The sequence below is a fragment of the Schistocerca gregaria genome, chromosome 3, assembly GCF_023897955.1.
Source record: "Schistocerca gregaria isolate iqSchGreg1 chromosome 3, iqSchGreg1.2, whole genome shotgun sequence".
Classification (NCBI taxonomy): domain Eukaryota; kingdom Metazoa; phylum Arthropoda; class Insecta; order Orthoptera; family Acrididae; genus Schistocerca; species Schistocerca gregaria.
Window position 1 is genome coordinate 193,335,256 of NC_064922.1, and position 13,599 is coordinate 193,348,854.

A 13,599-nucleotide genomic window follows, 5' to 3' on the forward strand; every position below is an offset into this window, starting at 1 on the left:
AATGTCTGCTTGTGACTGTGACTGTGTGTGTGTGTGTGTGTGTGTGTGTGTGTGTGTGTGTACAAGGTAAGTCTTTCCGCTCCCAGGATTGGAATGACTCCTTACTCTCTCCCTTAAAACCCACATCCTTTTGACTTTCCCTCTCCTTCCCTCTTTCCTGATGAAGCAACCGTTGGTTGCGAAAGCTTGAATTTTTTGTGTATGTTTGTGTTTGTTTGTGTGTCTATCAATCTGCCAGCGCTTTCATTTGATAAGTCACATCATCTTTGTTTTTAGATATATTTTTCCCACGTGGAATGTTTCCCTCTATTATATTCGTATTTAATGAGCTGGGTCTACAAGAACAACTGCTTCCACACAACTTACTTGTACTAGAGCCTCTTACCTCAGGAGCTTCCTAATCATCCATACAGATACAGTGGGCACTCAGTTCATTCTCAGGATGAACTGGGGTACTTGTTGGCCACTTCTTGTAGCAGGCTGGACTATATTTGGCTGCTCTGTGGATTTCTAGTTACAAAAACTTTCAGAGCCAGTAAACAATAGTTTTTGCAGACTCCCTTTTGAGGAAGGGCTCATGATGTGGCATTGACTTGACAATAACATTGAAGACCTAATGCAAATATTATGCAATATCATTCTATCAGTCTTTTGCAATCGGTATTCATGATAGTATTTTTGATTTTTAACTGATAAGCCCAATAAATGCTACAAGGGGCTCAACTGTGTGTGTTTAGGCCATTGTTGGGAATTATCTAGAATGCTCAACAAACAGGTTAAACTTTGATATGCATATATTAAATGCTGTACTAAATAGAATACAATGGAAGATGATAAATGCTTCCATACGCAGTCCAACCAGCTTCTCCCAGTTGTTATATTACTTACTAATCTCACTATTGCTTGATTGTTCCACATCATACTTATTAGTCTGAAATAGTAGCAATTACAGAAAAAAATTTGATACTTTGGTGAGCCATTGAATATGGATGCCAGTGTATTCACTTAAGTGTTTCCCATAGATGAGAGACAACAGAAGAAGGAATGTTGAAAGTTTACGTGCTTTTAGAAACGTAACTTCTGGCATTCATTATGACCTGTTAAAGTTTGTAAACTCATGTAATATCTGTAAGAATGTCTTAGTGTACCTTTACTCAATATTTACATCTACATTAGTGTTCTGCATGCCACCTAACAGTAATTGGAGGCTACACAGTGTACCAGTATTATTTTCTCCCTCTTTGTGCCCAATTCACAGACGCGATAAAAAGAACAGTTATCTATAACTGTACATGTAATATCGCCCCCCCCCCCCCCCCATTTTTTTTCTTTGCTTGTGTAGTTTCCTTATGTGTTTGAGATTTTAGGTTGTAATGTAGCTTTTAATTGTTGAGTTATTCATTGTGGGTATCAATTAAGCAAGTTACGAATTGTGTTTCAGACAGGTAGCAAATGCACCATTCGTTCGTCCAACTCCAATACAGGATTATTCAAGTGACGGTGGTGAAACTGATGATGAGTAGGTAGATGTGAAGATCTGCTTTGTAAAAGAGTATGTAATGGATCCAAGTAAGTGCACAGAAGATAGAACTAGCGGAAAGTGCTAGTGAATGAAAATGGGACACTGCGTTAGCCATTTGAAGATTTTGTTAACAGTGTGCGATTAAATTTTTAAAATATTTATTAGAGGACTTTTAGTGACTGTATTTGCAGCTGAGTTTGAAGATGAAACGTTTTCTCTCTATCTGTTCAAAACTTAAATAAAAGATACAGTGTTGATCCAATTCCAGTAATAATACTTATAAACTGTGACTTACTATGGAACACTTGCTAATATATTTTTCTTCCAAAGAATTATTGTGCTGTAGAATTATACTTGAAAGTCTATTATTTGTTACTTCACAAACAGTAATTTTTGCCTCCAAAAATGTTGTGATGTTGACACAAGAGTCAATCTTCTGTAATAATTGTACACTAGAAACACTAGATTGTCATCCATTTTCACAAGATAACCTAATTTTTTTATCTCCCCTTTTTTATATTCTCTGCAGGTCATCAAGCACAGTTACTTATAAATGCGTAGATTTATTAACTTTGCATGTACAAAGCTGTGAGATATTTGTTTTGTCAGAGCTGGCAATAGTCAGACTTAAGATATTTTTCTTCGTTTTGTTGTAATTAAACTGTTGATTGTTTTTTCTTTTGTTTGTGATTATTCCCACCTGTTCTCCTCCAATGGTATTTTGTTACAGTTCCAGTTATTCAGTAACATGTCAAGTTACTTACATGTTTCTTTTCTTTTTTTTTTTTCTTCTGTGTAATACCAGGCTCTTTTCAGGGTCTTGTCAATACAGATATTTGTATTCATCACAACTGAAACATGTAGAGCTATCAGAATATACAGTGCATTCCCAGATAATTGGATTTTCATTATGCAACTAAGATTTTTCATATTAAGTTATACATTTGTTGAAATATTCAGTTTGAATAAGCGTATGTTTTACAGTCTTATGAAACTGAAGTAGTGTTTATGTTTTATTTCTCATATATAATCTGATATGACATGTTGCTTTACTGTCACTTGCCAAAAGCAAGTGCAGAGACCAAGTTGTAAAAATGCAAGCTTACTTTTAAATTAATGATGGCACTTGAAGGTAATAATGGATGCTCATTGTTAACACTTTCAAAAGTGAGAACTGTGTAGAAATATTTTAAGTTCAATAATCTGTACATAGTTACATATTGACTGAAAATGTGGCCTGGCAATCTTGAAGAGCCAGGGAGTGTGAAGAGATCAAATTTGTGACATGGATGTTGTCATTCTAATCTAGGAACAATATTAAAGTAGTCTTCCAATATCATTAGCATTTTATGTATGGCAAGCATGTGGAGATGAAGGTTAATGCAACATTAAATGCCAGTGAAATATGGATTATTAATTAAATTTCTGTCAATGATTAGCTGCAGCTGTTTGCCTTCTCCAAGAATGATACACACAAACTTGAATAAAATATATTGGTTAAAAGAGCAGTCAGGTAATAGGCAGGAAATGTGAAAAACTATGATTTTGCCATTTATTTCTTGGAAGATAGTAATGGAAAGTTATTTATTGTTTACTCCTGAATTTCACACAAGCTGACCTTGAACTTGCGTTCATAACTTTTGCCCTCTGCCTCTCGCGCCCCGTTTGCCCTCTGCCTCTCGCGCCCCGTTTGCCCTCTGCCTCTCGCGCCCCGTTTGCCCTCTGCCTCTCGCGCCCCGTTTGCCCTCTGCCTCTCGCGCCCCGTTTGCCCTCTGCCTCTCGCGCCCCGTTTGCCCTCTGCCTCTCGCGCCCCGTTTGCCCTCTGCCTCTCGCGCCCCGTTTGTCCTCTGCCCTCTTTCCCCCTTTTGCCCTCTGCACTTTGCCCTCCTCCCTCTCCCCTTTTGCAGTCAATCATTCTGCTCTTCCCCCCCTCACCATCTCCCCTGCCCCCTCCCACCCTGCTCTGTTTGTCACCTCCCCACCTCTCTTTCTCACTGACCTATCCTCTCCCTTCCTTCTCATTTTCTAATCTCCCTTTTTATTGCCTATTCATCTGTCTCTCCTTTGCTTGCTCTGTCCCTCCTTCATTGCCCTGAGTATGGTGTGTGTGTTTGTGTGTGTGTGTGTGTGTGTGTGAGAGAGAGAGAGAGAGAGAGAGAGGGGGGGGGGGGGGGTGGTACATGTTCTTGTTGTGTTTGGAATATGTATCCTGGAAATCAGTTTTTCTGTGCTGTCCCTATACACTGTGTTTTTTATTAAATAATAAACTGCAGGAGCCACATACGAGTGTGTACTATCAATCATCAATCAAAACATGATGTGACTTTTTAATTTCTCAGTGACACTCTGAACAGGGTAATGTGAACATTTTTTCATGCTTAAATACGAGTTCATTATGTTTTTTAAAGTAAGGATAATTTTTCTGGCCGCTATAGAGCTCAGTTTTCTGTTGGAATCAGGTTCTTTATATTGTTGAAATGTAGAGCAGAACAAATTTCTTATACCACTATTGAATAATTGTTTACCACTATTGAATAATTGTTTTGTTTATTAAAACAAATACCAAAATATGACGAGATCTTGAATATCACCCAGAACATTGAGAGAACCGGCAACACAGATTCCCAAGGACTTCATAATCCCATGAATTGTAATGTTCATTCACTTAATACCGGTTCACTCACTGATAAACAAGTTTCTCGTGAATGATATGATTCAGCCATTCATTCATAAAAAAGTGGAAAAATTGGTTGCAGAAACTGACGAATCTGTATTTCTGTCGAAAATGAGTTCATAGTTTCCAAAATTTACATGTCCTATATTCTGTATCACTTTATGTCTCATGCCATTAGACTTTTCTCCCTGCCATATTTAGTGGCATTAGATGGTATTGAGAATGTGTCTACAGAGGCTGAAAGTCAAGCTGTTGCAGCTTCTTAAATTTTTATGTATTCTTGCTCTGTTCTATGGAACATGCATTTCTTCTGTTAGACACTTCCTTTTGTATTCATTTCCTTAATTTGATTCTGAACTGCCTTGCAGTTTAACTGGTGTTTGCAGTTCAAAAGAGATCACCACCAGACATGTCAAAATGTTGTCTTACCTTCATTCTGAAAAGGGCATATGATTGTACAAAGTTCATCAGTAATTATTATTATTATTATTATTATTATTATTATCATCATCATCATCATCATCATCATCATCATCATCATGTGGCAGTTATACATCACTTTGGAAATACAAATAAAATGTGTGCATAACTCACAAATTTATAGACATTTATATATTTCATTACCTCTGCTATAGTACCTGAGAAGTTAGTTGTTAGCAGGGTACGAAATGTGAAGGCACTCTTCAGCCAGTGATTCTGACAGTCTATGTGGGAAGCCACAGGTTCACAGTGATAGCTTTCCCTATCTGTATAATAGGTTACTGAACCTCTCATGGTTAGCCCAGATCCTCTTGAGTGTACTCTGTCTTCAAGGCAGATAAAGTTCTTGTTGTTTGTAGTTAAATTGGAGAAAGCTTATGGAGCTCTGATGGTGTATTGTTATACCAATCTATCTTCCAAGCCTTGTGGATATTGAAGTTATGGTCCCTACTAGCCAGTCTGAGTGGGGATTGTCTGGAATGGAGTACGTTGATTCAAATAGTTGAAAATTTCCTCATATACCCTCAGATGGATATTCTCTCTTCTCAGGTTAGTTGGTGGGATGCAGCTCAGGGCAGTTAGCAAGAATACTGGAGTTGACTTGATTGTGATGGGAATAATCTACTTAAAAATTGTGTATCTGCCACCTTCATGTGGCTACTGTTTATCAAACAAGTGTAGTATTCTGCTGCTGAGTAAAGATCAAGGTCAGATGATCACATGGTCGAAGATGGGGAACCCCCTTGTTGTACCACATAATTATTGCAGAATATCATTTCCTGGCGTCAATTTAGCTGCAGTCTTTATTAGATGTGTAAAGAATAGCACTCTGCCAAGTATAACTCCAAAGTACTTTGGATATTTGTTATGGGCCAGGCGATTACCCTTGAATAATATGACCAGTGCACTGTTGGCACTATGAAATTATTCAGATGAAAGAAAATTGATTTAGTTTTTGTTACATTCGGTTAAAAGTCCTCGTTTACAAAAATATTCTACAGTAATAGTTAGAGGTCTTTTGTTAATGCATCTTCAGTAACCTCGAATTGTTTATGCCGTGTTGCTACCACCCAGTCATCAGTATAACTCAGATTCCTGAAATGAGTAACTGGTGTATCTGCAATATACAAGCTAAATAGATGTTTAAAATGTAACACATTGCATGAGATCATATAGCACAGACAATAAATTTTGACACACGCTTGCTGGAGTACAGTATTCTCAAACGTATTGCCAAACTCAGATGACTTGGGCACAGTTGTACTCTTTAATATTAATTTTATTCACATCATACCAAATACTAGGTGTTGAAAGCACATGAAGTGTGTCCACTTGGATTAACCACTGTGCCAGTTACAAAACAAGATGGCATGAGCCATTTGAGTTGATATTTCCTACATTGAAACATTGCATGTGTGTCAAGTGACCCATAAGGCAGATACACAGGGATTCTGTAACTCTGTTGGCTTTTGAGTTTGGTTTAGCTGTGTGGCACATGAATGGGTTAGAAACATGTGTTTGACTTTCCAATTACCAGTATGGATACTGTGGTACAAATGACATTTGTTGCACAAAATGACAGTGTCACGTCGTGCGATTTTCTGTTTTCTAAAGAAGGCAGCTTATGACTCATTTATTTTCTGGTGCAAACTGTTAGTTAAACCAGCCATATTATTGAACGATGGAAAATACAGGATGGAATAATGACAGTATAAGCGCAACAAAAAGACTTCCAAGCATTTGAGCTTCTTGTCAAAAAGGCCTTCTTATGACATGGTTGCTGTAGATTTCAAATTGATGATATTCAAAGGTTGGAACTCTGATAATGTCAATTATTTATGTACAAGTTGTACACAAGTGATACAGTTTTCAAAGCTTTTAGTGTTCTTCAGAGTAACCATCAGCATGATCTATAGCCAATTGAAGTGGAAGTTGTAGGATACCTTTAGGATTCCCAGTCATGCAGAGAGAGTGGAACGGTCTATGCCCGATGAATCTGTGTAACAGTTCCTGCAATTTATGACTGAAGTCCAGGGAGTTTGTTGCATTTTGCAGCATTTACAGTCCCATCGATCGAACAAATTCATCATAAGTTGCGCCTGAGCATTGTTCTGCTAAGTGATGACTGGACCCTGCAGAAAGCATTGTCACTTCTTCCTCTAAACTGTTTGCAAACTCTGTTCCAAAATCGAACAGCTTAGAGAAAGAAGCAGTAACACTTTCTGCAGGACCTGCTCATTGTTTTACAGGGCAGGGCAATGCTCCGGAGTATACAGCTCAAGTTGTGATTGATTTTTTTCAGTTGATGGTATCTCCCCCCCCCCCCCCCCCCCCCCCACACACACACACACACACACACACACACACACACACACACACACACACACACACACACACACACTCACACTCTTCCTGGACTGAAGCACTTGTGACTTGAACTGCATTCGTAAACTGAAGGAAGCACATCATGACATTTGCTTTAGAACTGTTGCAGAGCCGTGTCAGGCGGTAAACTGCTCCACTCGATGTAACGACACAACTGGTGCACCTTAGGGTATCCTACAACCTCCATATCACTGGCAATGGGATGTACACACTACTGGTGGAAACTTTGAAGGACTATTAAATTGGAAAAATGTATCCATTTTGTATGAGTTTTAAATAAATAGTTGCTGATATTATAGTTCCAACCCTCAAATTTATTTTCTTTCACTTGTTGACTTATGTTCTGTCAGCATTTGGAACAACTATCATGAGATGCCAGTGTCAATTTTTCATGGTTTACTTCACTCCTATCACAATGGCAGACTGCCTTGATAAGCTTCTTTTCTTTCAGGTCAGTAGTGACCCATCAGCTCTGTATTTATAGGTCAAAACCTCAGACCCTTAATAGGATCACCTATATGGATTTTGCAGTAATAATGACTTTGGTAAAATAAAACTGCTTCCCTAGGACACACATTTTTTCTCTCTCAAACATTTACAAACACAATACAAGGGCATGCTGAAAAGTAATGCCTTTGAATTTTATGAGAAAACTCTTAATGCTTTTTAAATAAAACAAATGTTATTAACAGTATGCATCATTATTCTTCAGGTTTGTGTGTTTGTATCCCTCTGCCTTATCAGAGTTCTCCAAATTGTAATGTGTAACATTGCATCGTATAATGTAACTATTTTGGTACATGAGAAACGGCATGCTGTAATAGAGTTTTGAATTTGAAGAGGTAGTCCATACATGGAGAAGCCTCTCTTTCAACATCATAATGCCAGACTGCACATGTGCACTGCGACATCTGCAACAAACTGTTGCCTTGGTTTCAGTCATTCAATTGTCATCCATACGGTCCTCAACCAATTTTCATCTGTTTCCAAAATGTAGAGAACACCTTCAAGGACTTCACTTTGATAGTGATGAAGCGGTGCAAGAAGTGAGGTTGTGGTTCCATCACCTAAGTCAAACATTCTTCAATGACAGTATCAACAAACTGATCTGTCGTCAGAAGAAATGTGTTTTTCATCTGGGTGACTTTGTTGAGAAACAAACATGCAGACATGAAGAATAAAGATGTAGAATGTTAATAATGTGGGTTTTATTTAAAAAGGTTTAAGAATTTTTCACATAAATAATTCAAAGGCATTACTTTTCATCCAGTTACCCACAACAACTATGCCTAAAAAGGTTGCGTTACGGTTCTGTTTCGTACATTCACTAGAGGAAAATTTATTACTTTATAAAACATGATGAAAGGATAGTGTCGGGATGTTTCTTCAGTTTCATGCTGAATTTCATTTGGTTGTTTAGTGAAAAATACACAACTTAAATAACTTTAGTACTGTTTGGCCAACTTTAGAAATAAACAGAGTAAATGTAGCAATGAGGTCTTTGGACGCTTGTGAAAAGCTGTGAAGTAAAAAAACATTCCTCCAACTTCAGTTTTGCTGCATTTCTCTTTTACTTAAATATGAGATTGAATTCGCATATTCAATTACACGAAATCTGTTGGAAACCACATCACATGGGCTGTAACTTAAACCACCCATTTCTCTGAATTCGTGTATTCAATTACACGAAATCTGTTTGAAACCACATCACATGGGCTGTAACTTAAACCACCCATTTCTCATACATGGACTCGTACCTCTCCATATCAGTCACTTGCTCATTACTTTTTTTTTCTGTGGCATAGTTACATTTTCCTCTTAAGGTTTGTTCTGATGTCTTGAGCATACAATAAGGATGCAAACACTATATTACACAACTTTCTGCAGAGACGGAGTTCAGATAGTTGATTTTTCATCATGAATTAAGTTTTTGTTGGCTATGCTAAGTTTAATACAAAACCTATGAGTAGTTCAGTGTTTTCGAAATTCTCTGCTTTCACAATGTTTTTATAATTCTTTCGGATCATTAGGGAAACTTTTAGTTTCTTTCTTCTTAGTGTATTTCACATGATTTGTAAATTGGCAAATCTCAACATACTGTAGAGTTAAGTTTTGCATCTTTTCCTTTTCCCTTTCTTGTATTATGTTCTCCATATAACTTAGTTCCCATTTTACAAGGTCATAATTTACTTCTTTTCCTCAAAATTAATCATCTCAAGTCAGTTCTGGGATTTCAGTTCAGTATATGGCATTGTGTCTTTATTCTTTTTAGTATAGGAAGCAACTCTGGCACCTCAGTAATGAACACACATGTAATCTGGGTTGTTAAACTAAAAAGGAGGAACATACTGACCATGTATTGAAAACCCTTCACGTCAATATTGAACATGAAATCATCTGTATTTGGATGGATCACTAGTTTTAGCTAACGATCTAGACATCTTCAGGTCTAAGATATAAAACTTGATTTTTCTCATGTTAGCAACATACAACAACTTACAGAACTGGACATAATATTGTAGCAAGTTTCATACATGAATTAATTACAAATTTCATAATATAAAATATAATATAATATAATATAATATAATATAAAATATAATATAATATAAAATATAATATAATCATAATATAAAATATAATATATAATATAAAATATTCTTGATTAGTGTTGATGCCATTACAGCTTCACATGTTGTTAAAATCTTCCTTAAGATAACAACATCCATACATGACATAGTAATAATAAAAAAAAGCTTTTCTTCGGTCGTGATCAGTGTAATAAAACTGTAAAAAATATTTATTAATATAGTGAAGAGGTAGGGAAAAAAGAAGATAGTATTTGAAGGAACTGTATTATTTACATCATTTACATCATTTATTTACATCATCTCAGAACAGGAATAACCATATATTGCTGTAATGTGTTAGATGTAAACAGTATGGTAGCTGGTGCCCATCATAGCAATCAAGAAACACAGCTTTCATCATATACCGAGTATGTACAAGTGTGGCCGGTACTGTAGTGCAATTAGGACTGATGGTCACTGGGTTTTGAAACATTGCTTGAGGTGAAGACTACTAGATAGTGGTAGCAGCTGACTATTACATATTCTAATAACATTTTAAGGAACAAGATGTAAATCTATTTAAACTTGAAATAGTTGACATCAATGCACCTCGTATTAATAGTTAAACCAACAGGATGATGATAACTAGCATAATAAGAATCTGCTGCTGTTACATAAATCCAGTTAATTAATCTAATTAATTAACTGTATTGATACTTTACAATGAATCTCCAGCAATAGATACTGTCAGAAAATATTTTCAATTTTATTACATGTCTGCACAATGAATGAAATTACAAAGAACATTGCCAACAAGCAACTCTATAGGCCACCGTTGAGATAGAACTAATAATAAAATTTTTCAGTCATGGTGCTGGTAATAGGTAATGACAGCAGATTATATAATTAATAAACTTAAAAGGATGTAAAATGCATCAAAATGAACAATATAAAAGAACAGCACTTTTAACACACAATGCTACATGTCTTCATATCAAACCATGATTTAAGGAGTTTCACTCATACACAACATTATGAATCGTAACAAAGGTCAAAAGTGTCGGACAATTTTTCTGTCTTTTTTATGGTACTAGGTTATAACAGCACATTATCCAATTATTTTAAATGAAAAAGTTCAAAATACAAGTAAATATAAACAGATATAAAAGGGAAAGATAATAAAAACTGAATGTAGCTCCATGGCTAGCAGCTTACCAAGTTCATACATAAAAGTATTCTACTTAAGTCCACTGAGCAAGATAGTGTAGAGTTAGCCCACTGGACTCGCGTTTGGCAGAAGATAATAGTAAAAACCTGCATCTGGCCATCCTGATTTAGGTTTTCCGTGATTTCCATAAATCGCTTCAGGAAAATGCCGAGATGGTGCCTGTAAAAGGGCACCACTGACTTTGCTCGTAGAGTAAATCAGTGAGATTTATTCATAGTAGTCATTCACATATAGGTAGGAATGTTGGTAGATGAAAGCCACTGTAACTTAATTGACTTCCTAAGACAAGGCATACTAATAATATTTATGTATTTCTCTATCATGCTTGAAGTACATATATTGGATCAAATATTTTTAATATTCAAGGACTAGGTGCGAGTATACCTATACCTTGGCAACTGGCAATTGTTGAACCATAATTCATTCTGTAATAACATTGCTAGTGCACTTATATACATCTCTGATGTTCTATTTTATGTGAAGTACATAATATGTATTACTAGCAATTAGCACTCATAAAAATTGAATCGAGTATAATTAGTAGTCACAGTAATAAAGTTGCACGAGGTCTAGGTTACACCAGGATGTAACTTCTGCACTTCCATACATATACTAAGCTTATAAATGTGTGAAATATACTACCAGCTTCCATAGAGATTGAATTAACTACCATTGTAGGCCAAAGTAGTAAACTTGCCGGAGGTCTAGTTTGTAACATTACGTAAAAGGAAAAACAGTATGATTTTCCTGAATTACATATAGTATTATACATCAGTAATAAATGCTACAAGGAAATAGTGTTAGGAAAGGACATATTACGAGTTGAAGGCAAATTTCAATGTCGATCAATGTCTTGGTTTCTGGCATACATTAATACAAACGTCATAGCATGGAGTTTTAGTATTTTTGTTATATATATATCAACAACCAAGGCATCCAGCCACATTTACACATGCTGTCAACTTCTCTCTCTCTCTCTCTCTCTCTCTCTCTCTCTCTTTTTGTAACACATAAATATTACATATAATACAGGCTTATAGGAACATGTTGGTTCCAGATAGACAAACTAAACACACTGATCCGTATCTTACACATACTAGACCTAGAACGACACCAATACTTGGAATTAAATTATAACTACGATTCATATTTTGAGAATTAGTCTCTCACCGTTATACAGACTTACGGTATTATATGTCATTCTGGAGAATAGTTCAATCGTGTTGTTTTTCCAGTCACAAACCATTCCTCAGGTAACATTACTTTTTGGTCTTGAGTAACATGAATGATCATTGATTCGATTTTGATGAGTGCTAATTACTAGTAGTACATATTAGATACTTCACATAAATACAGAACATCAGAGGTGTAAACAAGTGCAGCAGCAATGTAATTATAGAATGAATTACAGTTCAACAATTGCCAATAGCCAAGGTATCAGTATACTCACACCTAGCCATTAAATATTATTGTTATTATTATTTAAAATATTTGATCCAACTTATGTACTTCATGTACAATACAGAGGTACATAGATATTATTAGTAAGCCTTGTCTTAGGAAGAAAATTAAGTTACAGTGGCTTCCACCTTTTACTAATTTGAATTTCGACTTTGGACACCATCCCCTATAGGTTGACAACAGTGTGACTATATCTCACTGATACATTCTAAAAATTATGTTTATATGCATTCTAGAAATTTAATGAAGTCTGATTATGTAAGGTTTTTCTCATAAGATTGGGAATGCCAACCATCTGATAGAGTATGTTACAAAGTAAGTTACGAATACCTATCGTATTTACTTGAATGTAAGCCGCACCTGAAAAATGAGACTTGAAATAAAGGGAAAAAAAAAAACATTTCTGGAATGTAAGCCACACCTGAAATTTGATACTTGAAAATTCAAGGGGAGAAAAAAGTTTTAGAACACACCTCCAAATTGAAACATGTAACATGAGACACAATTTAAGTCGAATGGACGAAGATACAGCTGCAGCAGATTGGTTTGTTTCGTAAGCTTAGCAGTTCAGCTTTACCAGGCAGCCATTGCTATGTGTCAGGCGCTCCATCTGTATTTATATGGGTACCTTCCTTCTTCACGTGCTATGTCTGGTTTGAATCGATTGCTTATTTTGCTTTGATCTGGTAAATTACATTCTCTTTGTAATAGGTGTTTACATCACTCTATGCTGAAAATGCATTATTGTGTCAGTACTGTTGTTGCGCAAAAGAAATAACTCCCCCTCTTGAATTTGGCACTATAATGAAAGTGCTTCATTATGGTTCACTAATGCCACCAAGCGCTTGACAAAATTCCACGAAGCAGTAGGTACCGCCACATGAAATCTTAATGAGCCCCAGCGTATCAACTTGTGCAGCCCTAAAGCTTTGTGCATTGTTGGTATTTTTGTGTAAAGAAATTAATTTTTGTTGCTACGAATATTTGAAAGGCTGCTACATTCGAAGATGAGCAATACGGAATTTCTATTTATTTCGTTGGATAATGTATGAAAATGTAGTGGTTGAAACTCGGGCAGAGAAAAAAGCTCGTCTTTACTGACACAGAGGTTTTGGCGCCAGTATTTATCTTTGAGCCTGCAAAGCATGCCTGTGTAGTGTTACATATATTCGGTGGCAGGAGTTAGTTGTGGCAGCACCTACCAACATTTTTCAGAACTTCCGCTTACTTTGACTTGATTCTAAGCCGCAGGCGGTTCTTTGGATTACAAACACTGGAT

The 13,599-nt window shown here is 36.1% G+C and overlaps 1 protein-coding gene across 2 annotated transcripts in view; it reads left to right on the forward strand.

The window, feature by feature from the left end:
- Nucleotides 1-2,200, forward strand: part of LOC126356291 (ubiquitin thioesterase trabid) — a 105,779-nt gene extending 103,579 nt beyond the window's left edge. The window contains exon 9 of one of the 2 annotated variants that reach the window (XM_050007185.1): nt 1,446-2,200. In XM_050007185.1, coding sequence (XP_049863142.1) covers nt 1,446-1,449 — 4 coding nt within the window. In that variant the 3' untranslated portion in view covers nt 1,450-2,200. Of the gene's footprint in view, nt 1-1,441 lie in introns of both variants that reach the window. The other variant, XM_050007184.1, reaches the window with a different exon arrangement.
- Nucleotides 2,201-13,599: the final 11,399 nt, after the last annotated feature.